The 27752-nt window shown below is 42.1% G+C and overlaps 2 protein-coding genes across 5 annotated transcripts in view; both read left to right on the top strand.

The window, feature by feature from the left end:
- Positions 1-300: 300 nt before the first annotated feature.
- Positions 301-10463, top strand: KLHL36 (kelch like family member 36). The gene is made up of 5 exons (XM_039356034.1): positions 301-451; positions 1350-1429; positions 2244-3317; positions 4214-4371; positions 8141-10463. The coding sequence occupies exons 2-5, from the start codon at positions 1370-1372 to the stop codon at positions 8694-8696; spliced, it is 1848 nt and encodes a 615-aa protein (XP_039211968.1). The 5' UTR covers positions 301-451; positions 1350-1369; the 3' UTR covers positions 8697-10463.
- A 1093-nt stretch (positions 10464-11556) lies between these two features.
- USP10 (ubiquitin specific peptidase 10) overlaps positions 11557-27752 on the top strand; it is a 33908-nt gene continuing 17712 nt past the window's right edge. The window contains exons 1-6 of one of the 4 annotated variants that reach the window (XM_039356017.1): positions 11557-11779; positions 21406-21474; positions 21891-22014; positions 22818-23819; positions 27147-27238; positions 27474-27583. In XM_039356017.1, the coding sequence (XP_039211951.1) occupies positions 11759-11779; positions 21406-21474; positions 21891-22014; positions 22818-23819; positions 27147-27238; positions 27474-27583 (1418 nt within the window). In that variant the 5' untranslated portion in view covers positions 11557-11758. The remainder of the gene's footprint in view (positions 11780-21405; positions 21475-21890; positions 22015-22817; positions 23820-27146; positions 27239-27473; positions 27584-27752) is intronic. The other 3 variants (XM_039356018.1, XM_039356019.1, XM_039356020.1) reach the window with 3 other exon arrangements.

The raw sequence follows: 27752 nt of genomic DNA, 5'->3' as shown, positions 1-27752 counted from the left end.
ATACGGAGCACCGAAGCATAAAATGTTGCAAGTCTGTGTTTTATGGAACGTGCAATTTAGTTGCAAGGGCGGAACAACATCCGAGGACGCCGTGAGGCTTCTGGGTCTCCCCCTCCTCTTTGTCGGGGCATCCAGAGGCGGTCCTTGGAGGGGCCCCCCTCCCCCTTCCAGCCGCCTGAGAGGAATGCTAATGGCGAGGAGGGGGCGCACGGGACGCCCCTGCCACTCAAACGCTTGCAAAAAAAAAAAAAAAAAAAAAACCAAACCCCGCCGCTTCTCCTTTACACCGCAGCGGAGCCCGGACAAGTCCCACCCCCGCGCTAGCCAGCCAGGCCCCTTTGTTTGCTCTCATTGGCCCTCTCCGCTGCCACTCCGGCCCGCCAGTTCCTGGTTGCGAGGCTGGGCTGCCGAAGGAGCGGAGGGGGAACCGGGGTCTCCCGCGGGCAGAGCGGTAAGAACAGTCGCAGCATCTCCGGCTGGCTGCTAAAGTCCAGGGATGCTGGGACTGAGGCATGATGGGAAACTCCCGCGGCCCTCTTTGCCGCAGGTTCCCGCCTTGCCCCAGTGGGGGTCCTCGGCTTTTCCTGGGGAGGGGCAGGCAGTTGGTCTCCTGGGGAAGGGGGAGACTGGACCCAAGGCAGCAGTGGCTGAAGTCCAGACCTCCCCCCCCCCGGGTCCTGCCCGGACCAAACTGTGGTTTGCTTACTCCTGGTGTTGCAGTCTGCAAACCATGGTTCGTGACTTGGCATGCCCAGAGGACTGTTTCGTGCAGTGGGTGAAGGCACCAGGCTAGAAAGTGGGAGATTGGGAGTTCTAGTTCTTCCTGCCTTAGGCACAAAGCCTGCTGGATGATCTTGGGCCAGTCACTCTGTCTTGGCCCTAGGAAGAAGACAAGGGCATACCAATCAGAAATCTTGCCAAGAAAACCACATTGGCTGGTTCAGGCAGTTGTTAAAGAGTCAGCACTATCTCAAAGACACACACACACACACACACACACACACACACACACACACACACAGTTTAGCAAAGCATGCCTAAATCATGTGCTCCTAATAAACTTGCCTACCAGCAACCAAATTTCTTACCGTTAGGGTTCAGATTTAAGATCACCCTTTGATGGAGGGAATAAATCCCTTTCTTGAGTAGACATTCTCCCCCCTGTTCAAAACAAGGCGCTCCAGCCTTGCAGGGGGATTCTCTGTGGGTCTACTCAGGAGTAAAGACAAGGAGCTTCACTGGCTAATATCTAAAACTGCTTGTTTCTTTTAGCAAAGAGTTTGGGGGTCCTCTTGCAAGACTGAGGCTGTTTTCCATTCACTGGTGTGTTTTTTTCCAACCCTCCCCAGAATTGCAAGCCGCTGCCTTGATGGAGGAGCTTAGGCAAATCAGATTTTCTCGCCCACCCAAGATCAGCCAATCCTCAAAGGTCTGGTTACTTTTGTTTCCTTTCCACCTTTTGTAGAGGGGGGGGGGGTTCCAATCTCCGTGTGTTTTGAGAGCACCAGGTTGGGAAAGATGATGGGATTTAAGGGTTTTTAATCCCTTAATCGGCCTCTCTTTTTGCCCCTTGCTTTGCTGCTTTATCTTTGCGTTCCTCTCTTTTTTGTGGCTAGTATATATTATTGTGAACAAGTTTTTAAAGAGTAAAAGTAAAAAGTATTAATAAAGGAGAATGTCGCTCAGGGTTCACATGAGGAGTCCTTAGTGCTCTCTGAGCTTGCTTGTTTTTTTGCAGCCATTTCATTATCCAAACTAGGTAACTTCCTCAGTGCTGGAAGAGAGTGGAATTTGCGTGGTGGAGAAGGAGAAAGAGGAGGGGGAGGAGGAGGACTATAGAGTCCTTGGTGCTCTCTGAGCTTGTTTTCTTGCAGCTGTTTCAATACCCAAACTAGATAACTTCTAGATAACCTTCTACCATTTCAGACAAGTGACTGTCTAGCCTCTTCTTAAAAACCTCAGATGTTGGAGCACACACAGCTTCTGAAGGCAAGCTGGTCCACTGGTTAATTGTCCTGTCAGGAAATTCCTCCACTCTTTGAAGTGCTTCATTAGTCGGAACCTCTGACATCTAGGTTGATTCTCTCCTTGATTAGTTTCTATCCATTGCTTCTTGTCTTGCCTTCCGGTGCTTTGGAAAATAGCTTGACTTATCTTGACCCACGATGCAAACTATGTCCTGGCATATGACTCACTCCTAACTTGTGGGACATATTTTCTGATCCAATTTATCCTCCTTTCAGGTGTACAAATTTGCTGACCACTCCAGCCTTGTTCTTCAGAGCCTGAATGAACAGAGACGCTGCAATCTCTTCTGTGATGTGGTTTTAGTGGTGGAGGAGCAGAAAGTCCCCGCTCACCGGAACGTTCTAGCTGTCTGCAGTGACTATTTCCACACCATGTTCACGATCGGCATGCGAGAAGCTCACCAGAAAGAAGTTGAGCTCTTTGGTGCCACTTGCGTTGGCCTCAAAGCTGTCCTGGACTTCCTCTATGGGTGCGATCTATTTCTCAGCAGTGGAAATATCCATTCCATTTTGGAAACGGCTCACCTGTTGCAAATCTGGAAGGTGGTGGATTTCTGTTGTGAGTACTTGGAAAACGAGGTCAACGAAGAGAACTACTTATACCTCCAAGAACTTGCTTCCATCTTCAACCTCAAGCGCCTGGACTCCTATATTGACACGTTCATCATAAAGAACTTTGGCACTCTCTCGCTCACGCCGGACTTCTTACAAAACCTTCCTGTCGAGAAACTCTGCCAGTACCTCGGCAGTACGGGCGTGCAAGAGGAGTGTGAACATGACTTGCTGCAGGCGGCTTTGCGGTGGCTGATGCAGCACCCCGAGCGGGAAACAGAGGCCTACCGAGTCTTGGAGAACATCCATTTCCCTCTGATCCCAAAGAGCGACCTCCTGCACCGGGTCAAGCCGGCTATCTGCTCCCTCCTTCCCAAAGAAACCCGCTGCGAAGACTTTGTGGAAGAGGCGGTCAACTACCACAATCAGGTGGCCGCTCAGCCTGTCCTGCAGAATAAGCGGACGGTTCTCCGGACCCAGGAAGAGAAGCTTCTCTTTGTCGGAGGAGAAGTGTCGGAGCATTGCTTGGAGCTGAGTGACGATACCTGCTTCCTGGACCCCAAAACAGGACAGTGGGTGAAGGAGACACCGCTGCCCGCCAGACGGAGCCACCACTGTGTTGTGGTTCTTGGGGGGTTTATCTTTCTTGCCGGCGGCAGCTTTTCCCGTGACAACGGTGGGGATGCAGCTTCGAATCTTCTCTATAGGTATGATCCTCGGTGTAAACAGTGGATAAAGGTGAGGCTTAAGCTCTTGTAGATGTTTTTCTTTCTGTGTGCTTGGAGATACAGATAGTCCTCAACTCACAACCACAATTGAGCCTCGAATTTCCACTGCTAAGAAAGTTAAGTGAGTTTCGCCCCAATTATGATCTTTCTTGCCACTGTTGTTAAGTGAATCACTGCAGTTGTTTAGTCACATGGTTGTTAAGTGAATCTGGCTTCCCCCATTGACTTTGCTTGACAGAGGGTCACAAAAGGGGATCACGTGACGCCTGGGACGCTGCAATTGTCATAAATATGAGTCATTTGACAAAAGTCTGAATTTTGATCATGTGACCCTGGGGAGACTGCAAAAGTCATAAATGTGAAAAATGGCCGTAAGTCCCTTTTTCCAGTGCTGCTGTAACTTTGAACGTTCACTAACTGAAGTGTTGTAAGTCGAAGACTATCTGTAAAGGGGTTAAGATTTCTGCCACCCAAAATAATAAAAATCAATGTTCTCTAACTGTGAGGTTGGGGTCCCAGCAGGCCCTGGACTACAACTCTTGGGATTCTGGGAAAATCCAAGTCAGAGAGTTTAATGCTTTCATTCAAGAGTGATAAAATATACAACTTGGTTTCCCAGTGGTTCCCAGTTTGTCTGTCCACATGGTTTCTGTGGATCTGGGAAAACAGTCTTTCTGAAATGGTCATCTTTAAAAAAAAATCCAAAGCACAAACATCTGGTCGCAACCTATCAGGGACCAAGCAAATAATGAACATATATAAATAGGACCCAGGCAAATAGCTTGTATTTGCTCTGTGCCAGTCCTCCATCCCTGCCCTAAGTTGTGACAAATATGCTGTTTTTAATTGTCGCTTTCTGTGACAGATGACCTTTGGCACGTTGTTGCTTTTCTCTCTCGTTCTCAGCTTGCCTCGATGAAGCAACAACGAGTGGACTTTTACCTCGGGGCCATCAGAGACATGCTGGTGGCTGTGGGTGGCAGGAATGAAAACGGAGCACTGTCATCGGTTGAGACCTACAGCCCCGAGAAGGACACCTGGTTCTACGTCGCTGGCTTGCCCAGGTGAAACAGAGCAGATGATAGAGAAATTTCTCTTTCTTTCCTTCCTTCCTGTTTTTTCTTCTTTCCTTTCCTTCCTCTTTTCTTGCTTTCCTTCCATTTTTTTCCTTCCTTCCTTCCTTCCTTCCTTCCTTCCTTCCTTCCTTCCTTCCTCTTTTCTTTTCTCCTTTCTTTCCTGGGCTGCCATCTCACCTACAAGTTGACTTGATCACAGTGGGAAATGGTCTAAGTTTGAAACTGTTACTCGGATGGAGAAAAACTCGACAGCAAGCCTGAACATACAACTGGCCACTTAACTGTTTAAAGTTACAACGGACCTATCCAGAGCTATTCACAACCCATTTTTGGAATGGGTTGACAGGGAGACAGACACACAAACACTTATCCCTCATAATCATGTAATCATATTTTGGGCAACTGGCTCACCTTTATGGCTTTTTGCAGGGACAAGCAATTTGCAATTTTTTTGCCATTTTCTGGCAAAAGACACTCATTAAGGACAATGGATTTGCCTAACCATCATCATAAAAACTATCGTAACTTCAAATCCAGTCATGATATCTCAATTTATGACTTGCGACTTAATTCTGGATGCCATTACTGCCATAAGTCAAGGACTTCTTGTAAGACAAAGCAGTCTGTAGGTCAGTTCTCATTCTTGGTGCTGGCAAGGGGATGTGTGTGTTTAGAGCAATCGAAGAACACAACTGTCTTTATCAAGAGAGACAGATACGACCTTTAGTTTTGGAGATGTGGCTTGGATTGGCAAATTAAATTGTGGGCACCAAAGCTTGTCTGCCCAAGTTAAGACTGTTGCATTTTCCCCCAATGACCTCTGCAAATGTTGGATTTGCCAATAATGACCATTCATAGTTGGTTTCGATTAGATGAAAGCTGGCTCAAAAGCAGTAACTCTTGAGAGAGATCTTTGAGTGTTAGTGGACAAAATCACGGAAATATAAGCCAACAGTGTGCGGCAGCAGCCAAAAAAGCCAATGCAATCTAAGGTTGCATTAACAGAGAGAGAGAATCAAGATCACGTGAAGTATTAGTACTGCTTTATAAAGCCTTAGTAAGACCACACTAGGAATACTGCATCCAGTTTTGCTCACCATATTATAAAAAAAGAGGTAGACTCAGGTCAGCCACATGGCATAGAGTCCCTGCTTGAGCAGGGGTTGGACTAGAAGACCTCCAAGGTCCCTTGCAACTCTGTTATTCTGTTAATTCAGGCAACTGCAGTTGTGACTCATCTGGGAAGCATCAGATTAAGGAGGCCTCCAGAGAGAAGAGCAGGGAAAACCTGGTAGCATCAGAAACCTCAGCCGTTTCCGACAGACACACAATTACTTTTTCTCTTTCTGCATAGTTCTTAATTCTCTGTCCCAGCCCTCCCTCCCTGAGGCACTAAGCTGAAGCAACCCACAGGTATTTTCTTGCAAAACAGTCTTGAAATTAGGTCAGGGTTTGCCTCCAGCTCTTAAGATTACCAGTTGCTTACTTTTATGTCATGGCTGATATATCACCAAAGGCACTTCGGCAATGGAAGATTGTGCCCAGGCGGTCAAAAATAATTCAGTGGGAGGACACATAGTTCAGATTGCATGGATTTACGGACTGAATAAGGGAAGGATCTTTCTTTGTTCCTGACCCCAGAGAGACAGCTACTGTAAGGCAAAATTCAAAAATTCAAGTCCCATCTTAGTCACGAAAGCCAGCTGGCTAACTTTAGGCCAGACTCTCTGAGCCCAACCCACCTCACAAGGTTGTTGAAAATAGGAGGACGGTGTGTTGGATGTTTGCTGCCTTGAGGTAGGATAAAAATACAATAAAAATAATCTTGCAATCAAAGAGAGCAGCTGTTGGACTTGGCAATACGTTGAGTAAAATCAGATTCCCAGCTGAATAGAGTCCTTTTTTGTGTTTATTTATTCATTCAATTTCTACCAAGGGACTCTTACAATTCTAAAATTATAAAAAATGAAGAGTTACAAAAGAGCAAAAACATCCAGAAAAGAATGCCCATTTTTAGATCACAGCCAACCTTTATTCTTGCCAATTTGCATGGATGTGTTTAGACTCTTCGCTCATGTTATCTCTACTCTCTTTAGAATTTAATTCATGGATTTGAGAAACTCAAAACACAGTCAGGCATGTCCTGTTATTGTTGTTGTTGTTGTTAATTGCGAAGTCGTGTCCGACCCATCGCGACCCCATGGATAATGTTCCTCCAGGTCTTCCTATCCTCTACCATCTTCTGGAGTCCATTTAAGTTCACACCTACTGCTTCAGTGACTCCATCCAGCCATCTCATTCTCTGTCGTCCCTTCTTCTATTGCCCTCAATCTTTCCCAGCATTAGGCCCTTCTCCAGTGAGTCCTTCCTTCTCATTAGGTGGCCAAAGTATTTGAGTTTCAACTTCAGGATCTGGCCTTCTAAAGAGCAGTCGGGGTTGATCTCTTCTAGGACTGACCGGTTTGAACGCCTTGCAGTCCAAGGGACTCGCAGGAGTCTTCTCCAGCACCATAGTTCAAAGGCCTCAATTCTTTGGCGCTCAGCCTTTCTTATGGTCCAACTTTCACAGCCATACATTGCAACTGGGAAAACCATGGCCTGGACTATACGCACTTTTGTTGGCAGAGTGATGGCTCTGCTTTTTAGTATGCTGTCTAGATTTGCCATAGTTTTCCTCCCCAGGAGCAAGCGTCTTTTAATTTCTTGGCTGCAGTCCCCATCTGAGGTGATCTTGGAGCCCAGAAAAATAAAATCTGTCACTACCTCCATTTCTTCCCCATCTATTTGCCAGGAATTGAGAGGGCCGGATGCCATGATTTTGGTTTTCTTAATGTTGAGTTTCAAGCCAACTTTTGCACTCTCCTTCTTCACCCGCATCAAGAGGCTCTTTAGTTCCTCTTCACTTTCTGCCATTAGAGTGGTATCATCTGCATATCTTAGGTTGTTGATATTTCTCCCGGCAATCTTAATTCCAACTTTTGTTTCATCTAGCCCTGCCTTTCTCATGATGTGCTCTGCATATAAGTTAAATAGGCAGGGCGACAGTATACAGCCTTGCCGGACTCCTTTTCCAATTTTGAACCAATCAGTGGTTCCGTGTCCGGTTCTCACTGTTGCTTCTTGACCCGCATATAGGTTTCTCAAGAGACAAATGAGATGGTCTGGTACTCCCATCTCTTTAAGAACTTGCCACAATTTGTTGTGATCCACACAATCAAAGGCTTTAGCATAGTCAATGAAGCAGAAGTAGATGTTTTTCTGGAACTCCCTAGCTTTCTCCATGATCCAGCGTATGTTGGCAATTTGATCTCTAGTTCCTCTGCCTCTTCGAAATCCTGCCTGTACTTCTGGTAGTTCTCGATCCACATACTGCTGGAGTCTAGCTTGTAGGATTTTAAGCATAACTTTACTAGCATGTGAAATGAGTGCAATGGTGCGATAGTTTGAACATTCTTTGGCATTGCCTTTCTTTGGAATTGGAATGTAAACTGATCTTTTCCAATCCTGTGGCCACTGTTGAGTTTTCCAAATTTGCTGGCAAATTGAGTGTAGCACTTTTACTGCATTGTCTTTTAGGATTTTGAATAGCTCAGCTGGAATACTGTCACCTCCACTAGCTTTGTTGTTGCTCAGATTTTCTAAGGCTGTTATACCGCAGAGTAAATAATTAAATCTGAGAACAGGGTTTTGAAAGCATTCTCTCCTCCTGCTAGGAAGGGCTGCTTAAAGTCTTGTTTCACTTTTCCTTCCATTGCAGGTTTACGTATGGCCATGCAGGTGCTGTCCATGAGGAACTCGTCTACATTTCGGGAGGCCACGATTATCAGATCGGTCCCTATCGCAAAAACCTGCTGTGCTATGATTATCGGACAGATAGCTGGGAGGAGAGGAGGCCCATGATCACCGCTCGGGGTTGGCACAGCATGTGCACTCTACAGGACGACATTTATTCGATTGGGGGCAGCGATGACCACCTGGAAACCATGACACGCTTTGACATTCTGTCGGTGGAATCCTACAGCCCCAAGTGCAATCAGTGGACAAGAGTGGCGCCTTTATTCCAGGCCAACAGTGAGTCCGGCGTGGCCACGTGGGACGGCAAGATCTACATTCTGGGAGGCTATAGTTGGGAAAACACAGTCTTCTCCAGGGCCGTTCAGGTCTACGACAAAACAACAAAGCAATGGCAAAAAGGGAACGATCTTCCCAAAGCCATAGCCGGTGTTTCGGCTTGCGTCTGCGTTTTGAGGCCCAGATCGCATGACAAAAAGAAAAAGTCCAAACCGCAACGCCATCAGGATCGAGGGAGATGATGAATTTTGGCTTGGATGGAAGCCTGTCAGTACCTTTTCCTAATGCAAGTAGTCCTCAACTTATGATCACAATTGGGACCGGAACTTCCATTGCTAAACGAAGTGCTTGTTAAGCGAAGCTGTATCCAATTTACATTCTTTCCATGATGGTTGAGTGAATCGCCATGGTCATTAAGGGAAACACATGGTTGTTAAGTGAATCCAACTTCCCCTATTGACTTTGTCTGGCTGGGAAGGTTGCAAATGGGGATCATGTGACCCTGGGATGCTGCAACCTTCCTAACCCTCTGCTAAGTGCCTGAATTCTGATCATGAGGACGCTGCAACAGTTGTTTAAGTGCGAGAACTGATTGTAAGTCATTTTTCGTAGTGGTTGCTAAATGCATGGTCATTAAATCAAGGACAGCCTGTACAGAGAACTGGTTTTGAAAATTTCAGAACAGTTTTTCTTAACTTGGGCTGGAGAATTTCCTCTATTGTCCATCTTTACCTCTCTGGAGTGGCGAGCAAACTGCACCAGTAAATGTTACTCATCTTTGGAGTAACCTCAGCATTAGGGCGCAAAGTCCATGAAGACGAAATCACAGAGCGTTTACAAATGGTAACTAAGGAGATGAATATCAGAGATCTTCAGAGAAAGTGGAGCAGGTAGATCTCTTCTTAAAAAGGTAGAATCTTATCAATAAAAGCCTGTCCATCAAAACTCACTTCCTGTATTAAAATCCTACTTTGGGAAAAATGGATAAAAAACAGCACTTCATTTATATATACTGCTTTTAGCAGTCAAGACAGGCATGTCAAACTCACAATGCCATGTGACATCGCGCGACGTATCACAACTTTTTCCCCATTGCCGGCAATAGGGTGGGTATGGTTTCAGTGTGATGTATCTGGCCTGTGGGCCAGCAGTTTAACATGCCCGAGCTAAGAGGTTCCTGAAACGGGTTTTTAAAAACCCTACTCATAATGACACCCATGTTATGCTTTGGCCTGAAGATCTTATCAGCATCTGGAGGTAATTTAGCAGAATAGAGTTGGAAAGGACCTTGGAGTCTTCTAGTCCAACTTCCTGCTCAAACAGGAGACCTTATACCATTTCAGACAAACAGTTGTCCAATCTCTTTTAAAAAACCTCCAGTGATGGAGCACCCACAACTTATGAAGGCAACTTTTTTCCACTAATTGTCCGTTCCATTAATTGTTCTGTCAGGAAATTTCTCCACAGTTCTAGGTTGCTTCTCTCTGTGATTAATTTCCATCCCTTGTTTCTTGACTTGCCTTCTGTTGCTTTGGAAAATAGGTTTAAATAGTTTAAATGATTAAAGATTATTCTTGCTTCAGGTAAAACACATTTCTCATGAATTTGGGGAAGCCTTTATTAGTAGAAGAGCCTGTTTTCCTAATACTTAGCTGGGCACTGAAAAACAGTTTAGCACTAGGAGCAGCGAAATATGGTCTTGCCTTAGACACAAAGCCAGTTGGGTGACTTTGGCCAGTCCTCTCAGCCGAAGGCTACTTTTGAAAACAATGCCTAAAAAAACTGCAGGAACTCATCAATGTAGTCTCTAGGAGTAAAAACACTGGGGAAACAATGATCTTTGAGAACTAATTTGTGTATAAATATTATTTTTTCCTGTGAATGAAGCTGATCATTTTTACAAGGTTTGCTCAATATTAGCTTGGAACGATATAATCTCCTTTCCTCTACATCTTTTTTTGTGTTTAATCCCGAATTTGGATTTCAAACAATAAACTGTTTCCAAAGAAGAATTGGCTTTGTTTCATACTGATCGGCCAGAGATGCTGCTTTCCATCATCAGGATTCTGAAAAGGAGGGAGTGAATAATTTTGAACTGCACATGTAAAGTGAGTAAAATTGTCCAGGCTTCATATGAAAAGTCCAGCTGGATCACACCCAACTTGCTTGTTTCCTTCAGCTATCCAAAACGGGATTGCAATATCATTTTTCCTGTGACAGAGAGAAAAGCTGACCAGAGGTAAAATATTGCAGGAAAGTAATACCTTGTTGTAGGAAATTTAAATAATTCCAAAGCAAACCCCACTCCTTACTAGCACTTATGATGTTACCTAGTTTGGGTGATGAAACGTCTGCAAGAAAACAACCAGGCTCAGAGAGCACTAAGGACCATTTCTCATTTCAACTCTAAGCTATAAAATTGCTTTTAGGAAAAAGGTAGCCAATCTTTCGATTCAGGTGTCCTACTCCGACCCCGTTCCCTACTTCTTAAAATCCAACCAGCTCTTTCCGACACGTGCTCTGGGTAAAGTCCAGCGCCTGCGCAGTGCCAATCAATTGCCTTCCCATCGCACATGCGCAAGGAGCCACACCTCTCGGGGGCAAACACAAAAATGTATTCAAATAAGCGCTCGTGCGCAGACGGCTCTCTTCCCTCCCGATGGCCAAAATGCGCGTGCGCAAATATGTCTCCGTCGTTCCCCTCGCGCGTGTATGGAAACCCGCTCCCCTCCACCTTGAGGAGATGCGTGCCAATCTTTTCCCTCGCATTCATTCATTTATTTCCATAATGAATAAGGTCAACGCTCCTCAGGGCGTAGTGATATAAAAGCTCCCACGAGGCCCAAACGGGGGAAGACAGGACCCTTACCGATCAATGACTGAGGCTAAGGAAACGCCTCCAGAGGCGAGCCGCGCTTGCGCAAGACACCCGCCTTTCTCTCCCCTCAGACCGCACCGCCCATACACTTCCCCGCGCGCCTGCGCAGCCAACAGTTGGCCTCCCTTCCAGGACTCCTCTCCGGCAGGCCCATGCGCAGAGCGGCGGCGGGGTGGTTCACTTCGAGCCGGCGAGCCCCGCTGTGGGAGCGCAAGGCGCGTGCCGCGAGCGGGCGTGCCGTTAGTGCGCAGGCGCCGCGACCGCCCCTCCCCTGCCCGCCCGCCGTGTGTGGTGGCGGCCGTGCGCCTTTGCCAGCAGCGAGCGAACGAGAAGATGGCGGCGGCGCCAGCCGCGTGAGGCGCTGAGGGAGACGGCTGAGCCCGCCGCCGCTGCCGCCTTCTCCCTCAGCCGAGGGGCCGGGGCGCCATGGCAGTCCACAGCGCGCAGGTAAAACCGCCGTGGGCCCTCCCGCCGGGGCGGGAACACGCTGCTGGGCTGGGCCTGCCCGGTGCCTGCAGCTCCGCGGAGCCCTTCGAGGCCCGGCGACGCTCGCGGGCGGCGGAGGCAGAGGAGGAGAAAGGGGCCCGGCCGGGGCTGATGGGCGCTGTGGTGCTGGGCGGGGAGGGGGCCGAAGCGGGCCTCCCCTTCCCCACAGGGCCGCTCAATGGGGCGGGCGGAGTGGCTGCAGGGCGAGGCGGGCCCGTCCGACACCCCTCCGGGGCCCCGTCGAAGGGAGGGCGGTCATGGGGCGGGGGGGCTGCCCTCTGTCAAACGGGGAGAGGGGGGCGGCGGAGGAAGGAAGACGGCCCGCCGGAGCTTCTCGTTCCCAGGGAATTGGGGGGGGGCTGCCGTTTGCCTTCCGTGGGGGGGGGTTGGGTTAGCTCCCAGGCCTGGTTTTTCTTGTGGCTCGGTTGTCTTGCATAGGCTGGGCTGTGTCGAGCTGAAAGTCCAGGGAAGGGGGAGGATTGGATTGGAGTTGGGGGGAGGTAGGGGTGTGTGTGTGTGTGTATACAAACATGTGCATACATATTAGCTCAGTATTCACCTGTTTATTTATTTATTTAATTTTATTTATATGCCGCCCAATCCCAAAGGACTCATGCATATGTATTTGTGTGAATAAGTATGTCTGGGGGTGTATTCACACACTGATCCAATGCACACACACACATACACATATATACACACATGCATATATGTCTGCTATGTATACACACAACCACACTAATCCAATGGTTGCCTCTATGCATACATATATGTTATATGTAGATATACACACAATCTCACTAATCCAATGCTTGCCTATATGCACGCATACATGCACGTTTGTGTGTGTATCATATACATATATATACACATACATACACACACACACACACATATATATAATGTATGCTTTATGTGTGTGTATATGCACTCAACCGTTCTTAACTAATTCAGTACTCACCTATATGCACATATACATGCATACATATAAGGAAAGGATGATGAATAGCTTTTGGAGGAGAGCTGGTAATGAATTTATGTTTTTTTATAGCAACATATTAAGGGCGAAGAGGAGGATAATTTTTGGGTATGAATAGAGATAGGACAGATTTTTGGCATCTTCCCTTTTTATTGAGCAGAACATTTTAGCATTTACTGATGGCTGGGTGGGAAGGTTTTCTTCATTTGCAGACTCTTGTTTGTTCACAGTTGTAGGTTTTCAAACATGCTGTTAAGAATGCAGTCGGAAAAGTTATTGGGATGCTGTATTTTAAAGTGATGATATGCTGTTTAGGTAGTGAAGAGGGTTTTTACCTCTTGATTTGGGTGTCATAAAAGTGCCTCATGTCCTTTTGATTTTTATATGGCATTTTTGCCTGAAGGATGTGATGTAAAACATACTCCAAAAAGCAACTTGGTTACATTCCTATTTATAATAGTCAGGAAATACATAGTTGTAAAAAAAATAAGTGGGAGCTGTGCTGTCTTAATTTATGGAACTCTGGAAAGTTTACAACTTTTGTGTACCGCACTTCATGAATTCTGTCTACTCAAGTCTTTATGTTTATTTGTATATGCATACTTAAAAGCAATACTTTATAGAATGTTAGCTGGCCATGTCAGTTTGGACTAAAAGTTTCAGGATTCTTCCTTGTTATTTTGTTGATGTCATCAAAGTTTTGTTTTTAATATAAAGCTCTACATCAGTGCATTTAAAAAACCAAAAAGGAGTGCAGATGTTTTGAAGTGGTATTCTCATGATTTCTGCTTGATTTATTGTTTAGCATTTCAACATAGGTTGCATACTTTGTTCTTAGGTTTTGTTCTTTCCGATGTTTGCATAGGAAGCTAAAATTGAATGACTTCTTGAAAGACAATCAGTTTGGCTCTGGGAGACACGCATTTATACATAGCTCTTGCAAATCTATGTAGATATTGCATTTTCTTGGTGTCACTTGCTGAATTGATCTAATTAGTTGATGCCTATATTTGTATATACAAATCTCATATATCCTGTACTTAAATTTCCTTTTTGGTATTGTAATTGAAATAGCAATAACTGCCAGCCAGTTGAGTCCCAACTTCATATATTGCCTCTATGTAGCTAGGAATCTGAATTGTGCTTATATCTACCATGTGCTGTTCTGTATTGTGAATGAGGCAATAATAACTTTTGACATTACATTTGTAAGAATTGCTTGCTCCTCTAATTCTTAAGACTACTACACCATTGAGTAGATCTCGTCATGAAGCACAGGAGATCCTCTACTTGTGTTATTGTGAGTAGGAGAAAGTGTTGTGGTTATCTTGCTTCTGATTTTCAATGTAAATAACAGTGACTTTAAAAGGAGAAGAAAAAAGGCATTTAAAAAAAAAAATTGGACTGTATTTTAAAGTTGGGGTGCATTTAACTTCTCCAGTGAAAGATATCCAGGTTGTGGGCTTTTAAAATCAAATTAATCTTAAAAGTGATTTTTCAATACCGACCCAATTTTGTGCAGCGCTTAAAGTGTTAGATTTTAACAGGAGAAGGCAAAGTTCACAGTACTTTTCAATAATAAAGTTCACCATATAGCCTTGGACAGCACACTGGGTCTAATCCATTTCATAGGGATACATTAGGCATTATGGTTTTTAACTGCTAGTCCTAGTATATGGAGGTAGTTTAGGAAAAACTGATCATGTTTTAATGAGTGCTTAGTTTCTACCCATTTAAGGAATAACCGGTGAAAAAGAATAAGTGATTATATTTTGCTTTTTGAAAGGCTGGAGGCATTGTTGTGGGACTAGAAAGTGAAAAAAATGCTTAATTTGCATGCATGTATGGATACCGTAGTTGCAACAGTCTCTTTAGGGTCCCTTTAAAGATGCAAGGATACCACTTTAGTATGAGAAAATATAAGGGCAAGACATTTTAAGTTTTTAAACGCATATTGCATTGATAAATTTACTATGGGTAATGCAATGTCTGGGAGAAAGCAACCAAGCTCAGAGAGCACCAAGAACCCCCCCCCCCCATTTGTGGTGAGAGTATTTAGTATCTGGAGCCTTAGGATTGGTGTTCTGTTCCTTAAAATTACCTTGTAAATTGCTTCAAAAAACATAGTCATTATATTGGATTTTTTAATAAAATAATAATTATATTGGATTTTTAAAAAAGTATCTAAAAGAATCTGTTTCTAATCTGCGTCTACAGCATTTCATTTAAGACCCAGACTAATGGATAATTTTTCATCAGTAGCTTAGGGATGCTATACCTATTTTCCAGGAAAGTGTGTAATCTTTTCAATTCTCCAGAACTCTTCTTTTTAAACTTTTGGTTGGTCTTTTCAGTAATAGTGGGGGTGGAAATAGAAAATTAGCAGTTTATAAATGACTATTACTATATTTTATTATGAAAATTAGCTTTTAATAGGTGCTACATTACTTGTAGTAAAGCTTATGAGGCCTTTCCTGTCCTAGTTTTGGGATGCATTGGACTACAAGCATATTTTCAAATCTTGTTGGAATATGATCATATATTAAATTCATGTCATTTGTTGCTTCCTCTGAAATGAGTAATATGATATGCTGGACTGCCTGTTTGTTAATTTAAAAGCTATGATTTTGATGCAGATACTTGCCTTAAAATCACTGTATACTCATGGCATGAATATTTGTGCATATGCACATATGTTGTATGTATGCATTTTATTCGTGAGAAAACTTATGCTAAAATTAGCTTGAATTCTTACACTATCTTAACTAAATCATATCTGTAGGGTTCTGTCATTTTGCTATTACAAATCTCTTAAGAGTCTGAATTTTAAAATTTCTGCACATTAAGATATGCCTGAACTTGAAGCTTCTGGCAGTTCTCTTATACTACATATTAACTTTCCTATTCTACCTTGGTAATAATTAAATAGCGTATAGAGTTTTTTTAAAGAATGATAAAACAAGATTGAGAGCCAGTTTGATGTAGTGATTAAGGCATCAAAAAAGAATCTTGAAGGTTGTGAGTTCCAGTTCTGCCTTAGGTATAAATCAAACTGGGACAGCCACTCTCTCTTAAACCTAATTAGTAGGCAATGGCAACTGACTTCTAAAATCCTACCAAGTAAAACTGCATGGACTCGTCATAGTAGTCTCTCTAAAAGTTGTGTGACTTTGTTTAAGGCACACACAAAAAAAATAGTAATGATAACACAATTATTTTAATGGAAGCAAAGTACTAAACTCTTTTTTAATGAAAATATTCATATTACAATCTGCTAACTGCAGTTCTTGAAGAATGGTTTTTCTTTTTCTTTTGGCAGGCTGTTTAAATAGAATGTCTAGAATATAATTTCCTTGGAATTTAGGTTACTTTTTTGAAATTAGAATTGTGGTGACTTAATGCTTTTGCAATATATTTTTTTTATGTAGATTGCAATCTACAGAGCAACATTTTGATTTAGAATGCAACGGTAGAAAAGGTTGCTTCTCACATAATGTTCAGCCAAATTCTTTCAGCCCCGGGCTTCATTCTGTGACAGGCTTGTTGTACATACAAAAAATGGCTGAGCTCTCACAAAACTGCTGCAGCTTTGCAAGGTTTCAAATGTGATTTCAGCAATTTGGGATAGAGTCAGTATATCTTTTTTTGAAATAAGCAGTTACTCTGGTATATCTAGGCAGTGTTGTCAACCTCAGTGCCAAGCTGTACTGTACTACAGTTTTATGACGCAGAAGCTCATGTACAAGACGTCCTTGACTTACAACAATTCATTTAGTGACAGTTCAAAGTTACAACAGCACTGATAAAAGTGACTTATGACCATACTTAAGACTGTTATGGCATCTCTGTAGTCACGTGATTTACATTTGGATGCTTGACAACTAACTCACACAATGGTTGGAGTGGCACGGATCCCCTTTTACGACCTTCTGACAAGCAAAGTCAGTGGGAAAACCAGATTCACTTAACAACCATGTATTGATTTAAGAACTGCAGTGATTCACTTAATACAGCAAGAAAGGTCGTAAAACAAGGCAAAACTCACTTAACAAATTTTTCACTTGGTAACGTAAATTTTGGGCTTAATTGTGGTCGTAAGTTGGGGACTGCCTATAGTATGTCAAAGTAGGATGCATGTCTCAAATCACCATGGCTTGTTCAACAAACCATGACTAAACATTCTGACTTAGCATATATGGATATATTTTAATGGTAGCTATAACTAACGTCTCAAAGGAATTTTATAAATCAGCCTTCGTTTAAAAACAAAAGGTGTATGGAATCATATTGGCTTGATATGATTCCTCCAGATAAGTTTGATGATTTTTCCTGGTTCAGCCTTACTGTAGAATTAGCATTATCAAATATGCATTTATGGAACATGCTTTCTGCAGAATTATCTGTGGTGAGCTTCTATGGCTAAACCATATATTTAAGTTTCAGCTTACTATAATATTACTTTTTGCTTATTGTTGTCAGGGTTTTGTTTTCCTTTTTACAGATCTTTGTATTAGAACTTTCTGGCTTTGAGCCACTGGATTATAATCATTTGTCACTTTAATGCTGTTTCAGCAAAATAGATGGTGAGTTTGAAAGACCCAGATTGCTAGACGTGCAGTTTTTTTCTGTCCAATTGAAATAGTAGATATATATGGCTGTATATAATGCTTTATATATAACCATTTAGTCTAACATTTAGTATTTAAATAGCAGTGGTGTTTCACGGCATGAGAACTTTTCTGTTTTAAAACACTTCTGTAATTAGAACCAGAATGTTTTCATTTCCCTGTGCATAATTTGTAATCCTCAAAAGAAAAACTTTGTAATTTTGTGGCAGTTGTGGAACTGGTTAGCTGTATGGAAGACCAAAACAAAAATCCTTTCAACATTGTTTAAATCATAAATGCAATAGTTAAGGCACCCTTTGACAATTACCATTGTTCTCTGTTTCAGCAGCATGTGGCGATGGGAATTTGTTCTAAATATTTAATGTATAACTAGCAGTAAAAGTGTTTTTCTCTGACAGTGTCATCCTTCCATCCCCATCATAGATGGGTGGACTAATGTAATTAAAGTCATTGTATATCCTTTCTCTGAAGCAGTTTATTTAGAACTTGGAAAGAGATGTTCTTATTCTGCCTTGTACGTAATAAATTGTGAAGTGTGTTTGTGCAAGGTAAAGGCAGAGAGGTTGCCTTCAGGTGCTCCTATTTCATTGGTGAGTTGATAAGAAGCTTTAATTGCTTGCTATCTGATTAAGCTTGAAGGTGGACTGGACTGATCAAGACAAAAGGAAAAAAAAGAATGATTGGAGGAACTGACTAACATGTCTGACAGTGTAGACCAGGGGTTCTCAACCTTGGCAACTTTAAGACTTGTGGATTTCAACTCCCAGAATTCCTCAGCCAGCAAAGTTGAAGTCCACAAGTCTTAAAGTTGCCAAGGTTGAGGATCCCTGGTGTAGACTGCCAAAATCCAAACCAGTTGTCTCCATCCTAAGGTGCAACCATTGGGTTAAAATAAAGATTTCAATGAATGCCACAGTTTCAAAATATTGGGTCTCATCTCAGCGTTTGCCTTAGTGTAGTCTGATCTGTGACACTCAATTTTAAATGGTCTATTTTGGCTGGAGATGATTTTAGCTTAGAAGTATTTTGTAGGAAGTCTTTTATTATTCTCCAGAAAACACCAAACCTGCAATACTGTCTGTCCTTGGGGAATTGTCAGATAAAATAGGCCACAAATATTTAGACTTCTTGTCATCATAGTTGCCACTTCTCCAGCAGGATTTGCAGGTTTTGGAGGACATTAGCGCAATCTTGTAGATACTATCTGCCTGGAGCACAGTTTCATTCAAGAACTAAATTCCTCCCACTCCTTGTCTTCGTCTTTTCATCCTCCGATCATCCTGTTTGGATTATTATGCTGGAGCAAAAGGCATTTTTTAAAATAAGTTCTTATATTATGGATTTGCTTGGGTAGTGATTCAAGCAGTTTCCTAGATGACTTATTTGGAATAGCCTGATAGGAGAATATCAGTGGTTTCCCCCTTTTCCACAGGCAAGACCTTTTGAAATTGGAAGACATGAATTACAAGTAATTTCAAAATTTGGGCGAGTATACACAGCGGTACAGATTTCATTTAGAAATAACAAATGATTGCTGCCTGTCCAGCAGGAATGCATATAAAGACTTACTGGGAGAAATAGCAAAAGAAATGGTTTATTACAATAAGCTAATAATTTAGCTTCTTGGTGTAAGTAGCTGGACATATGCCTAGGCTGGAATAAAGGAATTGTAAATTGGACTGGATTGTTCAGAATAGTCTGCTATTGTAGTAGTGTATTGAAAGTAAAACTCATTCTGTAAACTCCTCAGATACCATCTAAGCACAGTAGGAAAGGCATTCTTTTTCAGTCATAGAATTACTATGCAGTGAATAGTAGAGATGGCTTGTGGAGTGGTGCAGTCAATTTGTCATGTCAGGATTTTGCTACTTTATTCTGCTGCGACTGTAAAATAGACAAATGGCAAAGAGGGCACGGGATGTTAACAGAATAGTCTGTAGCTTTGTAAGGCAACTGTTTTAGGATATTTTACATTACTACAGGTATTCCTTGCTTTACAATCACTTACTGTTCAAACTTATGTCAGCACTGAAAAAAATGACTTACAGTATAGGTGCTCGCATGACTGTCGCAGCGACCCTGCAGTCAGGTGATCATGAATTTGGTGACCATTTGCACATTTACGACTGTTGCAGCATCCTGCAGTTACATGATCATTATTTGCCACTTTCCCTGTCAGCTTCTGACAAGCAAAGTCGGTGGGGAAGCTAGCAGGAGGTTGCAAATCATGGTTACCTGAAGGTCATTTGCTTAATGACCATGGCAGGAAAAGTAGTAAAATCAGTGTAGTCACATGATAATTTGTGACCATGCTGCTTCACAACAACTTTTCCGATCCCTATTGTGGTTGAGGACTACCTGCACAGGGTATTTAAATGAAGTTTGCGGAACTATTTCTCCATGTTTTCCTGATACTTATTATGGGCTGTATGATGTCTTTGTGATTGAATAACAAGGAGCCCATTCTCAAGCAGATTTGAGCTGTTGGAAAGATGGTTTTCGTGCTTTGCCTCTTTGTGAAGGAATAATCGTGGAAGGATAAATGTTACACCCTAAATATATAAGCTAAGAAGGGGCAGGGGTAATGATTGGTTCATATTTTGAGGCACCACTTCAGCAAAACGGTAAATTAAACATTTAAACCTTTAAGAGGAATGTCTATATAGGAATAAATGGTAACAGCATTTTAAATGTTGGTTGTGTTGTGTAACTTCATCTAACATATCTCAGGTTACAGTTCAACAAGTTGTGCTAGTTCCTGTAATTTGAAATGTTACCAGAGTATAGTATCAGTTGAAATTAGGTTTGATTAGTGCTCTTGAAAATTTATTGAAACATGAGAATGATTTTGGCATGCTTAAGTTGTCAGATTGCTTTGAGTTGTTGGATAGCTGATACCTACCAGCTGCTTAGATAGTCCTTAATGGATTAATCAACGCTTTAAGTAGATTTCCAAACCAATTTTACTTTAGCCCAGATAATCCTCGATTTACGTCCCCAATTAGGACCAGATTTTCAGTCACTAAGTGAGGCAGTTGTAAAGTGACACATCTTGTGGCTGCATTACATAATGGCAACAAACCCTGTTGCTGTCATTAGGCAAATTTTACCAGTCATTAGCTGAGGACCCACCCCAAGCCAAAGTATTCCAGGTTTGGTCCCTCCCAGCCCCGAGCCTCAATTACATAAGGGGCTGTCTCCAACTCCCCCCAGCTGCCCATCTCTGCCGTTTTGGCTGCCTTGTACACTGTCTTGCAGGGCAGCAAGCAGCCCCAGAACCTCGTGGCTCTGGGGGTGCTTTGTGCACTTCAAGAACCAACCCCAGCCCAGATCCCCACTGCCCTATGCCCCACTAACCCAGCTGACTTTAGTACTGGTTTTTAGACTGTAGGTGCAGCCTGGTTTTCCAGAATCTAAAATATTAAGATTGTAACTTGAGTTACCTGTTACGACTTTGGACACAGAGCTGGGTAGTTGTCAGCTTCTCAAGATCCTCTTAATTTTCTGGGAAAAGGACTGCTGAAGGTAAGGTTATTTTAAATGAAAAGCAGGTGTTATGGTTTCGGCTAATGAAACACTTCAAAGAACTTCCAGGCATTGATTTTCCTAAAAGTCATTTATTGTTACAAATTGTCGGCACAGGCATAACGAAGGTATGCCAAGATCTAAATTCTCTTCCCCTGAGCAATTAAATTATCAGCATGTTCCCTCCCTAAATTAGCTGTCATATATCATGTTATCCAATTAGTGTGAAGGTCAAAGGTTTCCTTCCTCTCTCTTTCCGGGGCTTTTCCCTCCACCCTCTTCTGCTCTGCATTAACTCTAAAAATACCAGACAGTTCTGCATATTGTCAAAGCAAGAATATACAGTATTTGCAGCATTGACAGCAAGATTTTATGGTACCCTGTGCTGAAGAGCCACAGTGTGTCAAGATACTATTGAAATTCATAAATTACTTACATTGTGTTTTATTTTTCAGTATATCTTTGGGGAATTCAGCCCTGATGAATTTAATCAGTTTTTTGTGACCCCCCGTAGCTCTGTTGAGGTAAGAACAAATTTAAAAATTTAAAAAGCGAAGAAAGTTCTAGTTCTTATAAAGAGCAATAAATCCTAAGCACTGCCATTGTGACCTGTTTCAGTTTAAGTCTTACAAGATTGTTTTGTCTATTAAACAGAATTTTCCTGTGATAATCAGACGTATAAATTTCTTTTAACCGTCTCAGTAATAAAGGCCACTGTATATACTTCAAATAATTCAGGAAAAGCCCTATGTTTTCCTATTGTATAGAAGAATAAGCACATAACATTCAAAAGGAAAGAGATGAGGATAGAATGTAATATGGTTGGCTACTATCTTAACCATGTTTTAGATTTGAAATGCTTTGATTATATCATTTAATAAGCAGATAACTTGCTGGTGTTATAATAATTTCTCCCAATTCTTCATTTATTTCTATGCAGCTGCCTCCCTACAATGACACCATTTCATGTGGTCTTAAGTCCACAGGAGAGCTCCATGATGGTAAGAAGCCATTCCTTCTTCACCACTGTTTTCCCAACCCTTTTGAAGTCCAGTGTATTGCAGGTTCGTTATTTGAGTTCAGCTTTGGGGATTTGGATTACTTTGCAGCTTAAGCTTACTAACCCAATTACCAGAATTATTCCTATTTTATAGTGTGTTTAACTAATAGTTCATCCTACCTTCTCACTGATCCTTTGAATAGTTTTATTTTAAATCGACTAGGTATCTTGAGCCCTTTTGGGTGTCCATGATAATTGTTCATTATTTGGAACTCCTAAATCTTAAAATTACTGGATTCTTAATTAGGAAACCCATCTTTGAAATTGGGAAAAATGGAAGTGACCTTTTATATAATTATTGTTTGCTTGTTGAGAGAGAGAAGGAATATTATTTGAACAGGGAAAGAAAAATATTTAAACTGTTTTACCATAGGAAGTAAACAAAAATATTGTTAGGTTATGTTCTTTGATATATTAGAAGTAATATATTTTGCTTATAGTTAATTAGTTTCTCACTGGGCAGAATTCACACTTAGTACTGAACAGCATAGAGCAGTCTTGTGCAATTACTCCAAAGTGCACTCTTCTGCCTCACCTCCCTCCCCCCTGTCTTGTGCATTTGCTCTGTGTATGTGTGTGTGTGATCCCACTTAAGATATTTATATTAAATCATTAAGGAGGTTACTGATAATTAACACAAGATTATACTTATTTTTATTGTGATTTTCTAAAGATCTGATTTGAGCTAATTATTTGTACTTGCCCAGCTTTTTTGCATGCATTAAATCTAAGCTTTTTTCTGCCTTATTCATTTTTCCTCATCTTCCTTAATTGCTATGTATTATAACATTTTTTCCGCTCTCCTAGGAGAGGAATATCAGAGAATTGAATTTGGTGTTAATGAAGTGATTGAGGCAGGTTCATCTGTGCTGAATAACAGCGACTACAGTATTTCAAGTACCCTGAATCCTCAGGCACCGGAATTCATTCTGGGTTGTGCACCAACCCCCAAGACACCCAGTGATGTCCTTGGCGACACCAACCACAACTCCATTGACTGCCAGTTCAGTGATGCTTCTCTTGCTTTGGATAATGGTTCTAATGCGGAAAGCGACAGTTTCTCTGGGAGCCTTGGACAGCGGGAACGCAAAAAGAAAAAGAAAAGGCCCCCTGGATATTACAGTTATTTGGAGGATGTCAGTGACGGTGTTCCTGTTGAGGCTTTGATAAACGGACATGCCAGCTCACCCAGACTTAATAGCATCAGCATAGACGATGTAGACTTTGCAGGTGATGTGCCAAGGACTTGTAACAGCCCTGAGAATTCTGTGGACTTCAATAGTGAAGCTGTGTCGGAGGATTTGGTTTCTAATGCTCTAGATACAACCAGAACTACAGGAACGCCCGAAGTATGCAGTGTTACTAATTTGGAACAGTCTTGTGTCTCCTCTGATCATGAAAGAGACAGCCCATTAAGGACAGCTGTTGTGCAGCCTTATACTGAAACTACTGAAAACCTTGGTGTTACTAATGGGCAAACACTTGAATGCTCTAGCGAGGGCACAACTGCCAATGGGGTCGACTTGCAGACTGTGGAAAACATTGACTCAGACCAAGCTAAGCTGGAGGACGCTTCCCCTTCTACCGAGGTGGTCACCCCGCTTCCAGGATCAATTGTGGTGAATCAGCCTGCAAAATCATGGGCAAGCCTGTTTCACAACTCAAAGCCCTCGGTTTCCACACCTATGGCTTATGTGGAGACTAAGTATGTCCCTCCTGCCGTATCTCCCGTGGTCCCTGAGAAACAGGTTGATGTGAAAGAGGGGCCCGTTCCAGTTTCTGAGGATCCTGTAGCCATAAAGATTGCAGGTATCACTAGCTCAAGTTTGAGCCGAAGATAAGCGAGGTTAACGGAGGAAGAGAATTGTGTGGTGGAAGGACGTGGTATTGGGTTTAATAAGAAAATATTAAAAAGATTCCCAAAGGTGCTTTTTTTTCTTTGTTCTTTCCTTGAAGATGTTTCGCACCTCATCCAAGAAGCTTCCTCAGTTCTGAACTGAAGAAGCTTCTTGGATGAGAAGTGAAAGGTCTCCAAGCAAAAACAAAGTCCAGTTGCCTTTTGAAAAAAAGCACGTTTGGAAAATCACGACCTGGATGACTGAGACTCTCCATAGACGTATTAAAATAGCATTAGAGGGAGTGCTCACTTACTGGTTGTCTCATTTAGCAACCATTCGAAATTACAATGGTATAAACCCTTCTAAAGCATTGAACTGTGGGGGAGTCTGTAGCAATCTAAAAGATTGCGACCTTCAAATCAAGTAGGGTTAGTGGAGAATGCGGAAGTAAAATTGCAAGTTGCAGTCACGTAATGTCTCACTTAACTAACTCAGTGATTTGCTGTAGTAAGCCCATTGTAGTCACATGATTTTTGGCTTAGCGTCAGTTTTATACCCCCAAATGTAGTTCCTAAATGAGGATTGTGTATCATTGAGTGTTACTGTGATACCACATTGCTAAGCTTTTAATATTCTTTTGAGTTGATAAGTACACTGTAGGTGTAACTTCCTTCGAGTCCTGATGTTGCGTGGATTCTATCAGTCATGCAAAATCCCAGTGTTTTTTTCACCCACTTTCCTGATTGAAGTTTAGCTCCTTTCTGTTCTGAAGGACTGAACTCTGTTGGGAAAATTGGTTGAATAAAGTCTCTCTGATCCCCTTAAGAAAAGCGATTTAACCACTTGGTAATAGACAACAGTGAAACACTGAGTTGGAAAATCAATCAAGGTTCCATTTGCATAAAATAATGCTAAAAGGTTGCCTGGCCCACTTGGCCTATTGTAAATGAGTGACAGTAGATCATACTGGTCTCAATTTCCTCTTCAGTCAAATGAGTAAACCAATGAGAAGGCATTAGCTTAGCTTTCCCAAAGCTGATATTTATTGATTAAAATTGCTTATCTCACCTAGAGGTGATATCTTCCAGATCAAATAGAATTGCAACTCAGAATTCCCAGCTAACCAGTCCACGGAGTGGACCCAGTCTTGTTGGAGCAGGGAGAGGACCCAGGCCACTTGAGAAGGGGAGGGGGAAAGGGAGGAGGCCCACTTACTGCTGGGCCTAGCCAGGTAAGATTTCCACATCCTGGTGGATGTCAGGCCTCCTAAGGACTTACCCACACCCTGAAGCAACCCTGCACAGTTACTTAATGAACTGCAGTGGGGAGGACTGGGATTGTGGTTATTGAGCAAGGCAGTCATGTGGATGTCTTGCTTAACAACCATGATTTACACCCAAACGTCCAGGCTTAATTCTTGTAAGGGTTACCTGTAGTTGCCAAGTCTTCATAAAGTAAGATTGGTAACCAAAGTACAGTAAAATAATTATATCATCCTGGACAGTCTTCTTGTATAAGTTAACTCTGCCTGGTACAGAAAATAATAGAATCTTGCCACAAAGGATGGGTTTGCCAGTGTTGACTGAATTACCTAATGTATTTACCATTTAACATTCTGGGCTTGATATCGATTCCATACCGTGAAGAATAAAATCTGGTGTGCTTCAGATACATAAAAATAATAGTGCTTAGTCACCCTTTGTTCTTAGGCTGATTTTCTTTATCTTGAGTAAAATATCCAAAAGTAAATTGCATACAGTACTGGTGATTGGAGTGCACAATTGTCTGCAACATATTCTCTTGTTTTAAATTTAACAGTTTCTCTTTAAAATTTGGCCAATTTTAATTTCATATTTGTCATGGTTCCCACACATGAAACTCTTCAAAAGAACTCGAGGCATTGTTTACATTAAAGAATTTTTTATTCGAGAAGCAAAATATCGGCACTACATAGTTAAAGCCAAAAACTGAATTCCCCTCTCCTGAGCACAAAGTAACAAAGCACAATTCCCTCCTCCAACTAATAGTCATAAATCACATTCCCCAATTAGCTTGAAACACAGGCTCTTTTCACACCTCTCCAGCCAAATCGTTACCAACTCTGGGCTCAGTAACCTTGAGTTCCCATGGCTTAGTTTTTTGTTATGACTAACTGGGCGCTCATCCACATCCCCTCCTCCCAGCATCAATCAGCTCTAAAAGTGAAAGAGAAAAATGAATGCATTTCCATCTGTTGTCAAAGCAATAGTACCTGATGTTAGCAGCATTGACAATATTCTTTATATACTAGTAATCTAGCAGTGGTATTGTACTAGATCAGTGGTTCTCAACCTGTGGGTCAGGACCCCATTTGGGGTCGAACAACCATTTCACGGGGGTCGCCAAACAAGGCTGTCCACCATTTTTCCCCCTTTTCTTTGGCCACGCCCCTGGCACCCAGTGATGTATAAGTGGTTGGGGGTCACCAGCACATGGGGAACTGTATTATGGGGTCGCGGCATTAGAAAGGTTGAGAACCACTGTACTAGATGGATAATCCCTCCCCCAAATGTAGACTATAGCATTTTAAAAATAGTACTATTAGGTTTGTTTCCTGCTATTCAATCTCAAAGGACTATGTCTATAATAAAAATTGTACATAGTAAGTCTTCTATTAAATATGGTTTTATCAGATATGTATTATTGGGACTCTTACTGCTAGTGCTGGTTGAAGAGCTTTGAGGTCAGTAAGGATCTGATTCTTTGAACTTTGTGCCACCAAGGAAGCTTGCCTAGCCTTGCTTAATGTCCAGTGCAACTTCAGTCAAGCGTTTCAGAACAAGACTGAATATTTGATCAGATAAATACAGTTGTGATACAGTCCGGTTTTTAACGATCCTTGAATTTGCTTAATGGTTATTGTATTAGCTGGGAAATAATGTTTTCATACTCCTGAACATGTATGTAATTAGAAAGAAATGGCGGTATCTAACCATTTTCCTCCAAGTGCCCTTAGAGCAGTTGTAATGGGAATATTTCGAATAAATATAAATGAATTGTTAAGTAAGAAACAGTTACGCTTGCACATTCTGTTGAGCAGCTGCTGGGAAGTTCTACGCCATGTATGGGATACCGTTTCCCTTACTTGTAACTCCATACCAGTAAAGCATAGCTGTAGTAGGCAAGAAACACTGTGATAAATTGCTTTCTTTGACCACAAGGGGATGCTGAAATTCTGTTTTTCACTTTCCCCACTTGATTTGTGATGGCTTTGAGCAGGCTTTTGTTGATGTCTTTGAATTTGTTTTTCATCTGACAGAATTACTGGAAAATGTAAAGCTAATACATAAACCAGTATCCTTGCAACCACGAGGGCTGATCAATAAAGGAAACTGGTGTTATATCAATGCTGTATCCTTACCTTGAAAATGTGTTAACCACCTTTGTTAATATCTTGTGTTTCTGAAGTACTAAGGATGAATGGATTTTATTACAAGTAGCATTAGCCAGTAGCTGTCATAATAGCTACTCAGTGGCTCTCTTGCACTATAAAAAGTAATGTGTATTTTAATCCAAAGGCTGTCCGATGTTTGTATAAAACACATCTAGCTATTTGTTTTTATGACTCCTTAATGCAGTTCTCTAGACACTGCAGGCTTTGGTAGCTTGCCCTCCTATGTATCATCTGATGAAGTCCATTCCGATGTTTTCCAAAACACAGAGGCCATGTACCTCTACGCCAATGATCGACAGCTTGTAAGTATACCCCATCAGTTGATGCTGGGGGTTATAAATTGATCGTCTGCTTTTTTAAAAAATCGGAACATTTGAAAGTTAGAAATAGGTATTTAATATTACCACAATCATTATGATCTCCGCATGCAACAGTAAAAGGCTCGTCTTCTGGGATTTGGCAATATCCTAA

Source organism: Crotalus tigris, unplaced genomic scaffold (genome assembly GCF_016545835.1).
Source record: "Crotalus tigris isolate CLP2741 ecotype Arizona unplaced genomic scaffold, ASM1654583v1 scf7180000018783.1386937, whole genome shotgun sequence".
Classification (NCBI taxonomy): Eukaryota; Metazoa; Chordata; class Lepidosauria; order Squamata; family Viperidae; genus Crotalus; species Crotalus tigris.
The sequence above is the reverse complement of the archived record's forward strand: the minus strand, read 5'-3'. Positions and strand labels throughout refer to the sequence as shown.